This window comes from Gracilinanus agilis, chromosome 1 (assembly GCF_016433145.1).
Source record: "Gracilinanus agilis isolate LMUSP501 chromosome 1, AgileGrace, whole genome shotgun sequence".
In the NCBI taxonomy this organism is placed as follows: Eukaryota; Metazoa; Chordata; class Mammalia; order Didelphimorphia; family Didelphidae; genus Gracilinanus; species Gracilinanus agilis.
Genome location: NC_058130.1, coordinates 665,606,723 through 665,627,768, shown reverse-complemented (window position 1 = coordinate 665,627,768; position 21,046 = coordinate 665,606,723). Strand labels below are relative to the sequence as shown.

Here is a 21,046-nt window from a genome sequence, read left to right as displayed (position 1 = left end):
AAAGGACACAGAATAGCCAACTGGCTTTAAGCTAGAAGGAGCGCGCATTTCTTTCAGCGCGTAATCCTAGTAGCTGGGACCCTGGCTCCACTTTCTCCAGTCCCGGGGATCCCCTTTGCTTACTTTAGTCCATCCGCTTCCGCGTGCTTCAGACCGTATCCAGCCGCCGGTTAAATTCCAACCGTGGGGAGCCCAAAGCGGTAGCTGTGGCGAGTTACTTTCTCCCTCTTAGGCTTTCCCCTCCACCTTTGGAGGCTAGAGGGCACCGAAACTGCAGCTTCGGTTTTCCCCAGGATCCCGCCGGCCCACCCCACACTACATCTCTAGGGACCATGGCTTCTTCTGAGGTGGCACGGCATATGGTCTATCAGTCTCTTGTGGGAATCAAAGCAACTTGTGTCACCTCCCAACCATGCAAAGAAGAAAAGATAACAGACGAAGACGCTCGTTCTTTAACTATAACCGGTCATGTGGGTTTTGAAAGTTTGCCTGATCAGTTGGTCAACAGGACCCTTCAGCAAGGGTTCTGTTTCAACATTCTCTGTGTGGGGGAAACTGGAATCGGAAAGTCGACCCTGATAGACACGTTGTTTAACACTAATTTTGAACACTGCGGTTCCTCTCACTTTCACCCCAATGTAAGACTTAAAGCCCAAACATACGAACTCCAGGAAAGCAATGTCCGCTTGAAACTGACCATCGTAAATACAGTGGGATTTGGAGACCAGATAAATAAAGAAGATAGCTATCGGCCAATAGTGGATTACATAGATGCCCAGTTTGAGGCGTATCTCCAAGAAGAATTGAAGGTTAAACGTTCACTCTTTAACTACCGAGATTCTCGAATCCATGTTTGCCTTTACTTTATTGCACCTACAGGGCATTCCCTTAAGGCTCTTGACTTGTTAACCATGAAGCATCTGGATAGTAGGGTAAACATCATTCCTGTGATTGCCAAAGCTGACACAATTTCTAAATGCGAGTTGCAGAAGTTTAAGCTTAAACTCATGAATGAATTGGTCTCCAATGGGATCCAGTTTTACCAATTTCCAACAGACGATGAAACTGTTGCTCAGCTTAATTCTTCAATGAATGGACATTTACCGTTTGCTGTTGTGGGTAGTACAGAGGAGGTCAAACTTGGAAATAAGATGGTGAAAGCTCGTCGGTATCCTTGGGGCATTGTGCAAGTGGAAAATGAAAATCACTGTGACTTTGTAAAGCTCCGGGAAATGCTCATTTGCACAAATATGGAAGACCTGAGAGAACAAACTCATATTCGACACTATGAAAATTATAGACGTTGCAAACTGGAGGAAACGGGCTTTAAAGAGGTATGTCCAGAGAAAAAGCCTCTAAGTGTTCTGGAGTCACAAGAAATCAAAAGGTATGATTCCTTTTGTGAACTTCAAAGGAAAGAAGAGGAGATGAAACAGTTGTTTGTCAAGCGAGTGAAAGAGAAAGAAGCTATTTTGAAAGAAGCAGAGCGAGAGCTCCAGGCAAAATTTGAACATCTTAAAAGACTTCATCAAGAAGAAAGAATCAAACTTGAAGAAAGGAGAAGAAATTTAGAAGAGGAAATAAGCGCTCTTGGAAAAAGGAAAGCTGCATGTGAACTAAAAGCCAGCCTTTAAATGCATCTGGTACCGGTTTAAAAAAAAAAGCTGCTAAGACCTCAACATTATGTAATACAGAAGTTCCAGATTTATGTAGCACAGATGGTTACATAAGCAAAAGTTATTAAATGTTTAGAAGTATGATTTTCTTTGCTGATTTTATTTTTTGTTGTTTTCTTCCCTTAAGGGCTCATCGGATGGATGACCATAGCAACTAACAATATATGTGGCATGAATTAATGATAATATTAGTTTTTAATTGATTTTTTTAATTTACTGTTTAAACACGCTCAGATTGTCTCTCTGTAGTGCCAGGGTGCTGGCACTTTGATAGTGCATTGTACCAAAGGCAAAACTCAGTGCTATTGAAATTTTTCACTTATTCTCAGTATGGATTATATTCATATATGTTCAAGAATTAGCCCCCCCCCCTTCACTCCAAGTTGATCATTTCAATTGTTTTAACAAACTAAATGACACTTAACTCAGAGAATTTTTGAAATGGAAGCAACCACCACTGTTTAGCCACTTAATAATTTTATGAATGATTTTCATAAGTGTGTTACTCAGTTTGGGAGTAGGAGTGGAAGCTTTTGTAATAGACCTATATAATGATTGGCTTTAGAGTGCCATATTAATTAATTTTTGATAGCTGCTATATTACTATTATTTTTTAATGAATGTGCAAAGATCAAAATACTCAAGTCATATCGATTTATTTTCACGTGATTATCACCTCATATTCTTTAAGATATGGAATCTGGTTTCATCCCATTGATTTTGACTATTGATTTTATACTTTTTATTTATTTTATACATTTAAATCCTAACTTATTTAGCTCAGGAGAGACAGAGGGAGAAAAAAAGAGGTTGAATCATTCCATATCCTTATTCAAATACATACAAAAAAAGTTAGTACTAAGAAAGTAATGTTAGACGATTTACTCTTTAAATATGTTAAACGAATTTCAACTAATTCTCTACTCTCCAAGTACACTGAGTGTTTGGATTAAGAGTGTCTTGGTATTATTCTAAAAATAACCAAGTGATTAGGTATCAGGGTAGTGATAACATTCTTTGATTAATGTCATTTTTTGAATTTGAATTAAAAATATTTTATTTTTCTCCATTTACATTTAAAACAATTTTTAGCATTTGATCCCAAATTCTCGCCTTTCTTTCCCTCCCTGCCCCCAGATGTTAAGTAATCTGATAATAGATTTTACATATGTAATCATGTAATACATTTTTCCACATTAGTCATCTTGTGGGGAAAAAAAAAAACAACCTCAAACAAGCCCCCTACCCAATGAAGATAGTGAAATATAGTATTCTTTGGTATGGATTCAGACTCCATTAACTCTTTCTCTAGAGGAAGGGAGTATCTTTCATCATGAGTACTTTTATTGCATGTGTGATGTGTGTCTATCACGAAATGAGCAATATGGAAATATGTATTACTAGAAAGTAAGGATATAAGCTATATCAGACTATTCACTGCCTTGGGGAGGGGAGAAGGGTAGAGAGGAAGAAAATGTGAATTCTAAAATGTCAAAAACAAACAATTGTTAAAAATTGTTTCTACATGTAACTGAAAAAATAAAAAAAATGGAAAAAAATCACAAGTATGAGTTTCCCATGTAGGGGGATGTAAACAGTTTAACCTTATTAAATCCCTTATGATTTCTCTTTCCCATTTATCTTTTTATGGTTTTCTTGAGTTTTGTATTTGAAAGTCAGATTTCCTTTTCATTACTGGTCTTTTCATCAGGAATGTCAAAGTCCTCTATTTCATTGAATATTAATTTTTACCACTGAAAGAGTAAACTCAATTTTGGTTGGTAGATGATTAATGTTTCTAATCCTAGCTCCTTTGCCCTCTAAAATAACATATTCCAAACCCTCCAATTCTTTATTGTATAAACTGTTAAATCTTGTGTCATCTTGACTAAGTCTTTTATTGTCCTCCACAATATTTGAATTTAGTTGTTTGTGATATTTTCTATTTGACCTGGGAACTCTGAGATTTAGCTATGAAATTACTGGGAGTTTTTGTTTTAGGACTTTTTTCACGTTATTGGTGATTTCTTTACATTTCTATTTTACTTTCAGATTCTAGAATATCAGGACAATTTTCCTTGATAATTTTTTGAAATATGATGGCTTGGATATTTTTGTCTTGGTTTTCAGGTAATCCAGTAATCCTTAAATTCTATTTCTTGCATCTGTTGTCTAAGTGGAAGTCAGCTTCCCCTAACTTCTAAAGAATAATTTTGTTCTGGGAGTTTGTGTACCTCTTTTTCCATGTGGCCAGTTTTGCTTTTTTAAGGAATCTGTGTGTGTGTGTGTGTGTGTGTGTGTGTGTGTGTGTGTGTGTGTGTGCATCTTTTAGCATTTGTTCTATTCTGTTTTTTTAAGATGACATTTTCTTCAGTATTTTTTGTCCTCCTTTACCAAGCTGTAAACTCTTTTTTCATGATTTTCTTGTATTGTCCTCATTTCTTGTCACAATTTTCCCTGTTCCTCTCTTATTTGATTTTAAAAAACCCTTTTGGATCTTCTAGGAATTTTTCTTGGGCCTGAGAGCAATTCAAATTTTTCTTTTGGGGGTGGGAGGGCTTTGGATGCATCAGTATTGACTTTGCTGTCTTTTGAGTTTGTGTTTTGACCTTCTCTGTCTCCATAATAAATTTTCATTGTGAGTTTCTTTTTTGTTTGTTTGCTGATTAAAAAAAAAAAAACCAAAACACTTTTCTGTTAAAGTTGGGTTCTGTTCCTGTGGTGCTGGGGGCATTGTTCCAAGCTTCAGGTTTTTTTTTTTGTGTAGCTGCTTTCAGAACTAGTTCTAGGGAATCTATAAATTAATTCATCCAAAGTGGCATGATCTCAAGAGAGGTGTATTTACTTCTCTCCTGGTATGTGTTCTTCTGGTCTATGAGTGACCATGAGCACTTTCTTCTGCATTAGTCTTATGACTAGGGACCCAGCTCTCCTCTGGCCTGCCAATAACCCTTTGTGTACTGATACTCTTTCTCATCTAGGGACCTTAACCTAGGATTGTGACCTGGATCTGCACATGGACAATGCAACAGAATTCTATAGCCAGTGCTATCAAAGGGGGATCCTTGAATCACTTTTTGAACAATTTTTATAGTTTATAGGTTGAGAGATGGAAATCATTGCTGCTGATTCAGCTGCCTCCAAAGTCTGAGCTGGCTTGCTAGAAAAGGACTTGCTTTGGAGTGCTGGTCCCAGTCCAGTGCAATTGACCTTTCCTGCTGACACTCTAAGATGTCTTGGGTTGGAAAATTGTTTTACTCCCTCCTTTTATGGATTCTACCATTCCAGAATTAATTGTGAGGTGTTATTTTTAATTTGTTTGGAGCAGAATTTGGTCCCTATCTTTTCTCCACCATCTTGGCTCTACCCACAGTAAGAGTACTTGAAAGATTTTAGCAAATAATTTTACTTGACAAATTTCTATAAAACAAAAACAAATTGGGCAGCTATAAATGAACTCTTTGGGATTATAGACCTAGTAATGGTATTGATGGATCAAAGGGTATGTAGAGTTTTAGAGTCCTTTGTGCATAGTTCCAAATTGCTTTTCAGAATGGTAGAACAGATCACAATTCTACTAACAGTGTATTAGTGTCCCAATTTTCCAACATTCCTTCTAATATTTATCATTTTCCTTTTCTTTCATATTAGCCAATCTTATAGACTTGAGTTTTTAAATTCACATTTATCTAATCAAGAGTGATTTAGAGGGTTCAGGCAAATGACTCAGTGGATAGAGAGCCAGGCCTAGAGATGGGAAGTCCTAGGTTCAGATCTGGTCTCAGATATTTTCTAGCTATGTGACTCTAGACAAGTTACTTAACCCCTATTGCCTAGCCCTTACCATTCTTCTGCCTTGGAACTAATGCTGAATATCGATTCAAGATTAAATGTAAAGGTTAAACACACACACACACACACACACACACACACACACACACACACAAAAACAAACCAATGTTACTATATTACCTCCTCTGCTTGTTAGTCAGGACAATTTATTCTATGAGTTAGGGGAATTAAGTTACTATTTCTTCTTTATACATTTAAGTCTTTTGGTGGTTTTAGCAATGAAAAATAATGGCACAGTAATGAGAAACAGGAGCAACATAGTAACTAGAGCAAAACATCATGTTGGTAACAGACATCCTCTTAAAGTCATTAGGAAACTTTCAATAGAAGCAGTAATTGGGTCTTAAAAGAGTCTAGTTCAGACATTTTGAACAGACTGTTGGGTAACCACATGGAGCACATTCATCATTATGTTTTGCTCTCCTCAAGACTTTAATTCTTCAGCACTCTTTACCAAATGGACAGAACAAGCTGTTAAAGCAGGCTCTGATTCTTATAAACTCCCAACACAGGACCCCTTAACCAATCTACACCAAAGACAGCTCTTATAATTAGTAACTTCAGAGAGGTAATGCCAAAGGGAATGAAGAAAGTGGAGGATAGTGCCTAGGACTTTGGTGGCAAAACTTTGTTTTTTTAAATCTGGGCCTTCAGTAGCTGTGACTGTAGCTCAGTGATTCCCAAAGTGGGTGCCACCGTCCCCTGGTGGGTGCTGCAGCAATCCAGGAGAGGGGTGATGGCCACAGGTGCATTTATCTTTCCTATTAATTGCTGTTAAAATAAAAAAAATAATTTCCAGGGGTGCCAAGTAATATTTTTTTTCTGGAAAGGGGGCGGTAGGCCAAAAAAGTTTGGGAACCATTGCTGTAGCACCTGGAGGAGCAGTTGCCAGACTGCATCTCCACAAGAGTTTTTATCTCAGGATGATAGATGTCTGAGGGCATAGAGTTAGAAGAATTGCTATTCCCAAAGCTATTGGATTTCAAATCCTTGGCTGTCTGATGGGTGAAAGAGATAATTATAAACCACTATTCCCCATTTATTTTCCCTCAACCTTATAATCCTCTCTTCTAGTTTTTCCAGAAAAAAATTGATCCTAGAGAGTTGTGATGGAAACTTTAAAAGCCTCTATTTCTAGAAAAGAAATAGAAACAATCTTGTTGGCAAGGAGACATAAAAATAGGTACAACTTAGAAAATGCAGGATGATCAGACCAAGGGTTCTTTTACATTTAAACAAATCAATCACAGAGAAAACATTTCCCCTTTACTAGCAACAGAATTATTTATATTGAGGTTATAATAATGTTATTATTGTTTTTGTGAGAAGATAATATAGACAGGTCAGAAGATAATCCATCTCCATGGGTATAAATGGCAGGCTACTCTGAATCCTACCCAGACTTTAACTCATTTTGGCTAAATGAGCTATGTATTTGAATTAATAAGACATTGGTAACATCATCAGTTGGCACTGAATTTTCACTAGTCCTACTAAAACACCTTTCTTATGAAATCAAAATATTGGTAAGGAATTCATCCAGTACAGCTACATTCCAATAATAATCTCCCTTACACAAATGTTTATCTAGTCATTACTAAAGATATCTAGATGTCAGGGGGAAAGTGTCTCTCCAAGTAATCCTTCCTACTTTTGAATTATTAGAGTTTTTTTCTTCTGTGAAGACTAAATGTGCTTTCCTTATAACTGTAGCCCACTAATATTCATATATTGTTTTAAGGTTTGCAAAATGCTTTAAAATATCTCATTTTTGTCTTCATAAGAACCCTCTTGTTATTCCTAGTTTATAGATGATAAAACTAGGAGGGTGAGAGATTAAGTGATTTGTATAGAGTCACACACCCAGTAAATTTTTGAAGCTGGAGTTGAAATGAGGACTTACTCTTAAGTTCTGCCTTGTTCAAAGCTGACCTCAGACATTTCCTAGCTGTGTGACCCTAGACAAGTCACTTAACCCCACTGCCTAGCCCTTACTACTTTTCTGCCTTAGAACCCATACATAGTGTTGATTTTTATAATGGAAGGTAGAGTTTTTAAAAAAAGAAAAGAAAAATAGCTTATTTTGAAATAACTAGATATTAATGAATTGATGCTAGCTCCTTCTAATTATTGTTTCTTTTTCCAAATGCTTATAAAGCATCTATTTAGAAATTATTTCTGGATTTTTCCAGGAATATGGTTTTGTTGTTTTTCAGTTGTTTCAGTCATGTCTAACACTTTGTGAGCTCATGTAGGGTTTTCTTGGAAAAGATACTTAAGTAGTTTGCCATTACCTTCTCATTTTACAGATGAGAAAATCGAGACAAAAAGAATTAAATGACTTTCCCAGGGGCACAGAGTTAATTAATCTCTGAGGCTGGATTTGAACTCAGGAAGATGAGTCTTCCTGATTCTAGGCCCCTCACTATCCATTGTGCCACCTGATCAATAATTCCTAGACTTTCACTTTTTACCTTTTTGAAAAAGTGAACATTTCCCCATCTCCTTCACTTCAATGTTTATCAAATTCTTTTTCCTATGGAGATCAAGTTTACTTTCTATTGCTTCTACCTTCCAGTTCAATCTCCAACCATCTCCAACTAAGCATTCCAAAGAAATGATGGTAGCTAGCATTTAAGTGGTACTTTAAGATTTGAGGAGCACTTGACGAATATGATTTCATAATATCTCCACAAGCCTGGGAAGTAGTTCTTATTAGTACTATTTCACAAATGAGAAAACAGAAGCAGAGAGATGTTAAGTAATTTGCCATGGGTCACAAAGTTGATAAGCATTTCAGGTTGGATTTGAATTCAGGTCTTCCTGACTCTAGTTACAGCTTTCTATGTAGTATGCCACCTAGCTGCCCTAGCTAGGAGTAAATATTTTAAACTCTCTTTCATGTATAAGTCAATTAAATATTCAAAAACAGAAATTATGACAATGTTTTATACAGAGTTTTCTTAAGTACTAAAATTCACCCCATTCTTTCTGATTTTCCAAAAATTGCTTACATTTGCAAGTAATTTATGTTGATCAGAATATGGAATTGGTTAAAAGCAACTTTTAAAAAGTAAAAGTACTGTAAGCATCTTCTCATTTTTCTGGGCTCTGAATTTCGGTAAACTAGGCTTTCTTCCCTACATCTTATAGGATTAAAGTTATCTTTCTTAATACAAACAATGGATGCAAAAAAGAAGTTGAGAAGATATACTTTCTATTTTCTATTCAGTTCCACATACAGTTACTCAGTTAGTCAATCAACATTCATCAAGACCCACTATGTGACAAGATAAAAGACAATAGCTAATCTCAAGGCACTCCCAATCTAATGGGAAGAGATGATGTACAAAGAACTATGTACAAAGAATATATAGGATAAATTAAAAAATAATCAATTGAGAAAAAGTACTAGAATTGTGGGCATTTGAAAGGCTTCCTGTAGAAGCTGGGACTTGAAGGAAATTGTGGAAGCTATAAGGCAGAGATGGGAAAGAGAGCATTCTAGGCAAGGAGGATAGTTAGTGGCAATGCCCAGGCAGGAGAAGGAGGGAAGAAAGAAGAAGGTTAGGAGAACAACAAAAGAAAGAGGTCCATATCACTGGATCATGTGGGAAGAGAGGGAAGAGGTATGGGACATATGATATTTGGGAATAGAAGGCTGTAGGTTATGAATAGTATTAATTTAAAAAAATAATTTATTAAAAGCTTTAATTCAAATAGTATTTTATATTTTGTGGTAAGTGGAAGCCACTGGAATTTACTGAGTCTGTGTAGGGGAGGGTGAGGATGTGCTTACACTTTTATTCTTGGAAGATCTCTAATAACTGAGTGAAAAGTGGCTGAAATGGGGAGAGACTTGAGGCAAGCCGACCAATCAGTAGGCTATTGCAAGAGTCCAATTATGAGGGGCCAGCCATGTGGCTCAGTAGATTGTAAGTCAGGCCTAGAGACGAGTTGAGACATCCTTGGTTCAAATATGGCTTCAGACATTTCCTAGCTGTGTGAGACCCTGGGCGAGTCACTTAACTCCCATTGTCTAGCCCTTATTCCTCTTGATTCCAAGACAGAAAGTAAAAAAACCCCAAAGACAGAAGGTAAAAAACAAACAAACAAAAGCCCTTAACTTCTGTCTGGTAAGGGCTTTTTTTTTTTAAGAGAATTAAAGCATTATGTATTGGATATATCAAGAAATGTGAGGAGGAAGAAAATAACTGGAAAGATCAGCAAAGACTAAGTAGAGATGAAAACTGATCTAAATCTTAAGGAAAGGAGCAGAGTCAAGGGCTATGGGAATAAAAAATATTCTCTTTTATTCTCACTTTACTCTGATGAGATCAGTGATTCACCCTCCACCTTATGCATGGAACTCAATCACCACATTAAATTCCCTGATCCTTGAAGGATCAAATATAAAGTCCTCTTTTGATAGTTAAAACTTTTCATAACTGAGCCCTGTCCTACATTATTAGTTTCCCTCCACTTTTCTTCCCTCCACATGGTCTATGATTCAGTCCCAGTGGCCTGTTTGCACACATCTCTATTCCCTTGACTTTGCATTGCTTGTATTTCTGCTCTATATGTTACTCTCAGCTCAAATTCCACCTGCAGGAGGCTTGATCCAGTCCCCCTAGATGCTCGTGCCTTGTTATCTGAGATGAGAACCTTTCATTGATTCTGTGTATTTTGTCAGCGGGTGTAGACATGTACCTCTTATTTCCTTCATGGGAATGTTAGATCTTTGAAGGCTGGGACTATTTTTGCTCTCTTTTTGCCTCCCTAGTGACTTTCATAGTACTTGTGGTAAAAGTTTAGTAAATGCTTATTGACTTTTTCATTCACATATGATGTTCTACATAGAAAGTGATACTTTCATTTGTAACATTTCTCATATTCAGCAATGGCAGTGGGGAGGGGGAGGACTGCTAAGACTCTAAAGGGAACAGTCACTATTATTTACTTCATAAACAGTTCAATATTATTTTTTATTAGAAAAATATTTCTATTCATTGTATCTTTGGTTTTTATGGCAAGACAATATGTTTCCTTTTCTAAATACTTTTCATTAAAGTTTGTTTCCCATCTCCCCTCCCTTAATTTAATTTCTTTAAATAACAGCTAGGTAGCACATTGGACAGGGAATCGGAGAGATCTGAGTTAAAACCAGCCTGAGATACTTGCTAGTTATATGACCCTGGGCAATTCACTTAACCTCTTCCTGTCTCAGTTTTGTCATCTATAAAAAGAGGATAATTATAGCATCTACAATCAGGGTTATTGTAAATATAAAATGAGATAACATTTGTAAAGCACTCTGCCAACCTTAAAGTACCATATGTATATATATGTATATATATAATTATTAATGTTAACTGAAAGCAAGTATATGTAAGAACCACTAATTATATACAAAATGTTCTACAAGAAACACTAATATATAATAATAAGTATTTTATTAAAAGTTGGAAAATATTAGAAACTATGGAGATAGTGGAAGAAAAATATATATACACACACACATGAATATAATGTACTGTCATTGAGGCTTCTCTACCAATTATCTTTCCCCTTAAAAAAGTCTCTTGGGAAATTTTATAGTCAATTTTAAAATGAGTTTGGGGATGTATTCTATGTCTGTCCATCAGGGACCAGAAAAAGTAAGTTTATAAATGCTCCTCACCAGGTTGCCTGCAAGGTGATAAATTTTTTATCCATAGTCACTCTCAACATTGATCTTATAATTAATAAGAGGCTACCAGGCCTAGAGACAGGAGGTCCTAGGTTCAAACCCGGCCTCAGCCACTTCCCAGCTGTGTGACCCTGGGCAAGTCACTTGACCCCCATTGCCCACCCTTACCACTCTTCCACCTATGAGACAATATACCGAAGTACAAGGGTTTAAAAAAAAAAAGTTAAAAGAGGCTACCTGTTGTTTTGGTAGATTTACACCATTGACTTTATCCATCTTGGAAATCCTAGACATTAGAATATTGGAAATTTGATGAGTAAATGCAGTGACAATTATGATAAAATACATTTTTTGGCAGTGGTCCCTTTTAGTATTTCTGTCTTAATTACAAATATTCAACACATTTCAGTTGTTATTGTTGAAATTTGCTTAATTCTTTTTCATTTTGGTCTCCAATAATAGCCCATTTTAAATAAATGAGCAAATATAAATTTTTATGCTCTCAGATGAACAACATTAGCCTTTTAAATGTGCAAAGTCAGCTGTCAAAGAAGAATAACTCACATTTATGTACTGCTTTAAAGTTACAGAGTACTTTTATGCATGATCTCATTTGATAGTAAAAATAGCTAAGCCTACATTTGTAGAGGACTTAATGGTTTACAAAACAGTGGATAGAGAGACTTGGGACTTCCAGGTTAAGATGGCGGCAGAGTAGAAGCAGTGTGATTAATCTCTCCTAACTCACCTATACAAGACTCCTCAAAAGGACACAAAAACCAAATCCAGATGAATGAAGGGACCCTACAACAGAGCATAGCATTGAAGGTATGTGGGATTTGGGCATTTCCATGCTATAAGGGGTTGAAATAGCTCTCATTAAAATGCTAGCTGAGCAACTCCCCCTCCCCACCACCACCACCTACAGTGCCAAAGCCAGCGCACAAGAGTTAGAGCAAGTTTGGGGCATTCATTAAGTTCTTGGCAGCTACCTGGGACCACCAGGGCCTGCTCCTGAGAGCAGCAAGACTTAAGATCCCAAGAGGCTAAAGAACACAGACTTTGAATGCAGACCTTGAGCTCAGATTCTGGGTGCAGACCTTGGGTAGGGACCTAGTATGGAGGGGTGCATGACTGTGAAAGTTGTGCCCTGAGACTGTTAAAGGAGCTTCGAGCAAAGGAGCAAGCAAGGGGACCACCAGGAGACTTGACCCTGAGAATAGCTACACTTGAGGCCCCAGGAGCCTAAAGAGCACAGACTATGGGGCTCGAGGATAAATCTGAGAGGGGCAGCACTGCTCTGTGACTCAGGCAAAAATTGCTCCACAGCTCGATAGAGAGCATGCCTGCCTCACCCAGACTTCTGACTGAGAAAGATAAACAGCATAATAATAATGGCAAGCCATGCCCAAGAATCTCCAAAGAGAAAGATTAAGAAGAAAGCTTTAACACTGGATAACTTTTACACAGAAAAAATCCAGACAACAGAGCAGATAGCAGAGGAGAACAAACAAGAAATCACATCTGAACCTTCCCAAAAAAATGAAAATCGGTCACAAGCTCTTGAAGAGTTCAAATCTGAGATCATGAGAAAGATGGAAGAAATTTGGCAAGAAAAGTGGGAAATAGCTCAAAATGAAATTTACAGTTTAAAAGACAAAACAGTGGATAGAGTCCTGGGTAGCTAACTGGGCCTGGAGTCTGGGAAGACTGCAATTAAAAACTGACCTCAGAAACTGAATGCAGAATCAGAAGCTGTGTGACCATGGTCAAGTCACTCAGTCTCCTCATCTGTAATATGAAGTAGAGAAAGAAATGGTAAACCACTCTAGTACTTTTGCCAAGAAAACTCAAGTGGGGTCATGAAGAACAGAACGCTATTAAACAACAACAAAGACAACATATAGGATCTTGGACCTGGAGTGAGAAAGATGTGAGTTCAGTTCCAATCTCAGATATTTAATAGCTGCCATGAACCTGGGGAAGTCACTTAACTTTTGTTTATATCAATTTTATCATCTGTAAAATGAAGATAAAAATAGAAATATAATAAAATATACACATAATAAAATAGAATTAAAAACCTCCAAGGTTTATTGTGAGGATAAAAGGAGATAATATTTGTAAAGCATTTTGCAAACCTCAAAAAATTATATAAATGATACATATGATAATATATAAATGATTGTGATCATAATTTCATCTGTTCCTTGCAATAACCCTACCAGAGATGTAACATTTATACTATTATTACCAATTTACAGAGGTGAAGCTGATGTCAGATGAAGTTAAATGATTTGGCCAGGGTCCCATACTCAGATAGGAATTCCATTGTGCTATCTTCTAATCTTGGGTTCTTTCCACTATACCACACAATGCTTTGTTTCATTGCAAAGCAAATGTAATAAATATTAACTGCAATTATTATTACCTACAAATAATCTCAGGCAGCATGGTGTAGTAGGCAGGAGACCCAGCCTTAGAGATATGACAATGTGAATTCAGGTCCCATGAAGTTCACTTAATCATTCAATATCCTAAACTTATTTTTTTTATTTAGAATATTTTTCCATGGTTAGATGATTTATGATTTTTCCCACCCCTCTTCTCTCCCCACTCCGGGAACTGACAAGTAATTCCATTGGGTTACACATGATTGGGTTATACATGTATCATTGTTTAAAACCTATTTCCATGTTATTCATATTTACAATAGAGTGATCTTTTAACATCAAAACCCTAATCATATCCATATCGAACTACATGATTGACCACATATTTTTCTTCTGCATTTCTACTCCCACAGTTCTTTCTCTGGATGTGGATAGTTTTCTTTCTCATAAGTTCATCAGAATTGTCCTGGATCATTGCATTGCTGTTTGTAGAGAAGTCCATTAATTACATTTGAAAGTCTCTGTGTACAGTCTTCTCCTGGTTCTATTCCTTTTGCTCCACATCAATTCCTGGAGGTCGTTCCAGTTCACATGGAATTTCTCCAGTTCATCATTCCTTTCAGCACAATAGTATTCCACCACCATCACATTTCCCAATCGATGGACGCCTCTTCATTTTCCAATTTTTTGCCACTACAAAGAGCATTGCTATAACTATTTTTGTACAAGTATTTTTCCTTATTAAGTCTTTTTGGTACAAACCCAGCAGAGGTATGGTTGGATCAAAGGGCAAGCATTCTTTTAAAGCCTTTTGTGCATAATTCCAAATTGTCCTCCAGAAAGGTTGGAGCAATTCATCAGTGTATTAGTGTCGCTATTTTGCTACACCCCCTCCAACATTTATCACTTTCCTTTGCTGTTATATTGACCACTCTGCTAGGTATAAGGCGATATCTCAGAATTGTTTTTATTTGCATTTCTCTAATCAGGAGGGATTTAGAACACTATTTCATGTGCTTATTGTTATTTTCATGTTCATCATGTTGTGAAGGAAGACCCTAGATTTAGAGAAAAATTCGTGGAGGAAATAAAGTGTAAAAAATGGCATACTAGAGTCTGCACTTAGACATGTTCTTGTCAGTTCCTTCTATAGCACTGGATAATCTTTTTTTTTTTTTTTTTTTTTTTTTTTTTTTTTTGTCATAAGTCCCCTGGAGTTGTCCTGGATCTTTGTATTGCTGATAATAGTTGTCATTCACAATTGATTATCATACTTCATTGCTGATACTGTGTATAACATTCTCTTGATTCTGCTCTCTTCACTTTGCATTATTTCATATAAGTCTTTCTGGGGTCTTTTTGTGATCAACCTTTTCATAATTTTTTATGCTACAGTAGTATTCCATTACAATCATAGACAACTTGTTCAACCATTCCCCAATTGATGGATATCCTTTTAGTTTCTGATTCTTTACCACCACAAAAAGAGCTGCTATAAATATTTTGAAACAAACAGGTCCTTTCTCCCTCTCTCTGATCTCTTTGGGATATGGAACTAACAGAGAAATTGCTGGGTCAAAAGCTGGGTCAAAAATATGCACAATTTTATGGCCCTTTGGGCCTGGTTCCAAATTTCTCTTCAGAATGGTTATGTCAACTAATAAGGTATTCGTATTCCAATTGTTCCACATCCCTTTCAACATTGATCATTATTCTTTTTTTGTTATAGTAACCAGTCTGATAGGTATGAAGTGGTACCTCAAAGTTGTTTTAATTTTCATTTCTTGATCAATAGTGATTTGGAGCATTTTTTCATATGACTAAAAATAGTTTCAATTTTTTCATCTGAGAATTACCTGTTCTTATCCTTTGACCATTTAATTCCTCATAACTTTTTGTTGTTTGGTCTTTTTAGTCATGTCTGACTTTTCATGACCCCATTTGAGGTTTTCTTGCCAAGGATAATTGAGTGGTTTGCCTTTTCCTCCAACTTATTTTACAGATGAGGAAACTGAGGCAATAGGGTTAAGTTATTTGCCCAGGGTCACACAACTAGTAAGTATCTGAGGCCAGGTTTGAATTCAGGTCTTCCTGACTCTAGGCCTGGAGCTCCATTCATGGTGTCTTCTAGCTGTCCTTCCCACTAACTCTCAATACTCTAAGTTGAAAAGAAGTTGATGACTTGAATTGGTAGAGATAGCATCCTAAAAAGGAAATTCACTATACCAAGTGAAATCATAAGTAAAATCCTTATCCCAGAAAAAGTACACAAGATTTATTTTAAACATAAGAAATGTTAAACCATTGGAATGTTAGTTTGGATCAGAAAGGAAAGAAACAAGGAAATGAGCATTTATTTAATGCTTATCATGTATTTATTTGGGTATTTGCCAGGCATTATATGCTAAGAGCTTTCTGTATCTCATTGATCTTTGCAACCATATGGGGAATTACGTGCTATTATTGTTCTCATTTAATAGTTGAGGAAACCGAGATGGGCAGAAGTTGTATAGTTAGAATTATTTTAAATCTCTAAAACTATATTACCCAAACTTCCTTTCTATATTACCCACAATTCCTTTTGCCTTTTGTATACACACATTGTTATGTGGTCTATATATATAGTTTGGGTTTGCTCTGCCACCCTCTCTCTTCCATAGGGATTGAGTGGTGAACGTTCCCTGTGTTCTCTAGCTCTCTAGTTAAATATTAATAAATCTTTATAAATATTATATTTTGGAGATATTGAATATTAATTTTAAAATCCACAAAGTTAAATAAAGTCACATAGTTTAAAACTGTCTGAGGCCAGAGTTTTCTTGGCTTCAGACTCAATATTCTATCCGTTGTTCAATGTAGTAATAGAGATCTTGTAACACTTTTAGATACATCATGGACACTCCTTTTGGGGCAAGCACTGGTCAGCCGAATGTCTCTGATGTTTCTTTTGTGAACCACCATTAAAAAAGAAAACACTAGGGGGCAGCTGGGTAGCTCAGTGGATTGAGAGTCAGGCCTAGAGAAGGGAGGTCCTAGGTTCAAATCCGGCCTCAGACACGTCCCAGCTGTGTGACCCTGGGCAAGTCACTTGACCCCCATTGCTTACCCTTACCAATCTTCCACCTATAAGTCAATACACAGAAGTTAAGGGTTTAAAAAAAAACACTAAAAGCAGGAAGGCATATTTTAAGTGCCCAGTGTTTGGGTGCATTTAGATAGAATTATTCAGGTTGGAATACAGAGTGGTTAACAGCCCATGTAAATTCTCATGTTCTCAGAAAAGCAATTGGTAAACAGAGAGGTCAGGGACTTCTGGAAGGAAATTGTTCAAGGATTTGTGTAATCCTATATGATGTCAATAGTGGATGAGGTGGAATTGGAACTTAGTAGCCTAATGTATTTCAGTATATATTTATCAAGTTTATATCAAAATGCCTAGGATCTCAGAATGTCAGTGTTCAAAGGGAACCCAAAGGTGATCTAATCCAACCCATACTCGAGCAAAAATCTTCACAATAATCCCAATGAATGGTCATTTAGTGTCTACTTAAAGACTTTCCAGAGTGCTAGTTGTTGGAAAATATTTCCTTCCTTTGAGTCGAAATTTTCCTCTGTAATTTACTTCTATTAATTTTTTAAATTAAATTAAATTAAATTTAAAGTAAAATGTTTTTACTTTTATATTCGGATGTCTCTGGTTTCTTGAATCTAATCCTTCTTCCTCATGACAGCCTTTCAAATCAATCTTCACTGTCACTCTTGAGTCTCCTCTTTCTCGAACTTACATATTCTTAGTTATTCCATATGGCACATTCTCAAGGTCTCTGGATATCATCTGTGAGACATGGGAGACACTGGCATAGGACATGACTTGCCCACATCAAAGAAGGCACTGTGCTCTATGAGCAAGGCAGAATTACAATAGCTCAAGAGAAATGTCAGATGCACAAATTTAGACACATCTCTAGCCCAAATGTGCATATGGTTATTTGTGCCTGATTTGTGGTAGAGCCTTCTGAGCTCACATTCATCTGATCAGCCACAGCGAGGCACACTGTGTATTGACCCCAACATAGTGATGTCGTTTTGGTCCTCTTTGAGTGTGAAAACAACTGACCAACCAACCATATGGCAGTGGCTTGATAATTTAAACCATCTCGGGGACCCTCCTCCCAACATTCATCAGCAAGAACTAAGCCCAGATGTGGCCTGGCCAGGGTCCACTTGACTAGAGCTATTATTTCCCTAATTCTGGACATTTGTCTCTCTAATGGTTAGGATAGTTTTAGTGAATTTTGGTAGGAAGAGGTTGGATATATCATTCTGTTTACTCATATTGAACTTGAAGTCAAGCAATATCCAGAAACTATTATCTAGCCATGTCAATAAGATCCTGTGTTTGGAAATTGATTTTTGGATTTTTACATTTTTCTTACATTTACATACATAACCTTACATTTATCTATAGTAACATTATTATCTAAAAATGTTAGCCTCCTCTCTAAGTGCATTGCATTGGGAAATTTGGGCTATACCTATTTAGAGTCAAATCCTTCCTCAGACACTTTAGTGGCTGTGTGACAACAGATAGTCACTAAAACTCTTCTAGCCTCAGTTTCTTCTTCTGCAAAATGGGAATAATAGAATACTTCACCAGGTTGTTTTCACAATAACATGAGATAATATATGAAAAGTATTTCACTAACCTTAAAGCATTATACAAATATTAGCTGTTATTCTTAATTACTTTTTTTTTAATCCAAGGCATTGATTTAAGTGTTCAACAGCAGAGAATTAACAGATTGTTGGGGCACAATATTAGAGATTTCCCTGTAAGTTGAAAGTGATCCACTATTGGCTTCTCTTTGAATCTGATCATTCAATCAGTTCCAAATTCATCTGGATTCTAGTCTATATTCTGTACTATATAATCATATCTCTCTCCCCATAAGTACAGCATAAAAAATAAAACCTTGTTAAATATTTTACCAAAACCCAGGGATGAAGCATCTTCAGAACTTCCTTCATCAATTAGTCTAGTTACCTGATGAAAGAAAAAATCTCTCTCTCTCTCTGTCTCTGTCTCTGTCTCTGTCTCTGTCTCTGTCTCTGTCTCTGTCTCTGTCTCTGTCTCTGTCTCTCTCTCTCTCTCTCTCTCTCTCTCTCTCTCTCTCTCTCTGTGTGTGTGTGTGTGTGTGTGTGTGTGTGTCTGTCTCTCTCTGTCTCTCTCTCACACACATACACACACTCATACACACACACACCACTTAAATCCACATACATTTTTCTCTTTCTCATCCCCAAATGCATATAGAAAAAATAAGGATCATATTCTGAAGCATTAGAGCAGATACATCTCTAAACATTTCTCTTTTGTGTGTGTGAGTCAACTATGGGGCAGACATTAAAAAAACAAATTAATCTACGTCTCTTCAAAATATATTTCATTATCAAAAACTTGTTTTCTAAAAATGCTCTGTAATTTACTAAGCTGAGTCATTTGGTTCATTTATGAAATTTAGATTAAAAAAGCAGAGAAAAATATCAGATTGTCATTCTGGAGGAAATGAATATTTTTTCATAAAAATTTATAAAATTAAATTTTGCATAACCAAAAGTTTAGAGAAAAATGTTTTGTGACACATGAATCTCAAGGGTCTGCCAGATTCTGCACCAGTAGGGAAATCTCTGGTGTGTTGAAGTATCATTTACACTGCTGGGGGATACATTCTCAACAATATTTATATGCCACCTATTACAGCAACCCACTGGGCATGTGTTATAAAATAGCCTCCTGAGAGAGCATTGGTCAAAGAACTAACCATGGCATGAACTTAAAAAAATTATTATTAGGTGTTACAAAGTCATACTTTGATAGTATCTGAGACAAGTCATATATTTCTAAAAGGATCATAATTTTTTGCCCTCAAACATTCCTGCCACCCTACCCTCACTTAGCTATGATTAGTGTGTAAGATTTAAGTCACAGACTAAGCTTTTAATTCAAAGTAACTAAAATGTCCATATTTTGGATCCACAAATTCTAGTGTTAGGCATTTGCTCCAAGGAAATCAAAGACAGAAAGGTCTCATGGACCAAGATATTGATAGCAGCACTTTTTGTATAAGTAGCTGATGGAAAACACAGTGTATACTCATTGTGGGATGGGAAAGAATTGTGATAGAGTAGTGTCCCCTTATCCATGTTTTTGCTTTCCACAATTTCAGTTGCTCATGGTCTGGGAGGGTGGAAAGGGGCAAAGGTCTCCCCTCTCTGCCTAGCAGCCATCTGCCCAGAGGCTGAGAGCATAGGTTATCTGCTTTCACGTGGAGAAATTATTTTTTAATTATTATTCTTTTTTTTTGGTGGGGAGGCTACCTAGTGCCTAGTGAAGGGGCAAGAGCAGGGAGAGAGGGCGCAGTTCTCTACATTAAAAGGCAACATAGATGTTAAAAAGGTAAAACAAGAACTTTAAAGAAATGGGTACTATCTGTGGTTTCAGACATCCCTGGAGGTCTTAGAATAGATCTCCCTTTGATAAGGAGGGACTACTGTACATTAATGTAATGGGATATTTCTGTACTATATGAAATATGAATATGTAGAAAATCAAAAAATGCAAAAGAAAAGAAGCAGAAGAATACTCCACAACTATACAGATGCGAATGTGAATAACACTGGCAAATTGAAAATGTATGCAGGGAAGGTAGGTGGTTCAGTGGATAGAGAGTCAGGCCTAGAGACAGGAGGTCCTGGGTTCAAATCTGATTCAGACACTTCCTGGCTTTGTGATCCTGGGCAAGTCCCTTAGCCCCAATTGCATAGCCCTTACTGGCTTAGAACCAATATTTAGCATTATTAAGGGTTTTTAAAAAAGAAAGAAAAAGAAAGTGAATGCAATGGAATTATGATAGGGCACATCTGGTTAAGATATTGACTTGAAAAGTCATTGGGAAGCCATGCTCTCCTGAAAAACACCTTAGTAACTCTCTGAAAGGGCAACAGATGGAAGAATTATAAGGAAAGCTAAGGAGAACCACCAGTTAGTTCATCCACCCAAACCAGAATTATACAAGAAGACTCAAAGCTCCTGAGTACTTGGAGCAGGGAAATCCAGGGGAGGTGGAAAGCAACGTGAGCTCTGCTAAATGAGGCTTGACACCACTGGAATCTTGTTTCTGGTCTCCTGGAAGAGCAACAGAAGACAGATCCAGTCCCCACGGGTCACTGAGCAAGGAGACAGGACTGGGAAGAATTTGTAATTATTGAGGCTCTCCAAGATTCCTGGAGCTCCCCTAGGAGACAAAATAGGAGACAGAATCAGTACAGTATTCAGACCACCTGCACTTGGAAAGGCAGTCCTCCAGGAGGCCTGAAACTATGAAAATCAAAGACATCTGTTTGGGACTTTTCTGGATTACAACAGGGAACAGAGT

General features: G+C 36.8%; 1 protein-coding gene across 1 annotated transcript; it reads left to right on the top strand.

Annotated features, from left to right (window-relative positions):
• Window positions 1–332: 332 nt before the first annotated feature.
• Window positions 333–1,634, top strand: LOC123231943 (septin-10-like). Its single transcript, XM_044658270.1, has one exon. It carries the CDS (start codon window positions 333–335, stop codon window positions 1,632–1,634), a length of 1,302 nt encoding a protein of 433 aa, XP_044514205.1.
• Window positions 1,635–21,046: the final 19,412 nt, after the last annotated feature.

Bases quoted from the DNA above. Each gene is read 5' to 3' on its own strand.
- LOC123231943 (XM_044658270.1), top strand. From the start codon at position 333: ATGGCTTCTTCTGAGGTGGCACGGCATATGGTCTATCAGTCTCTTGTG.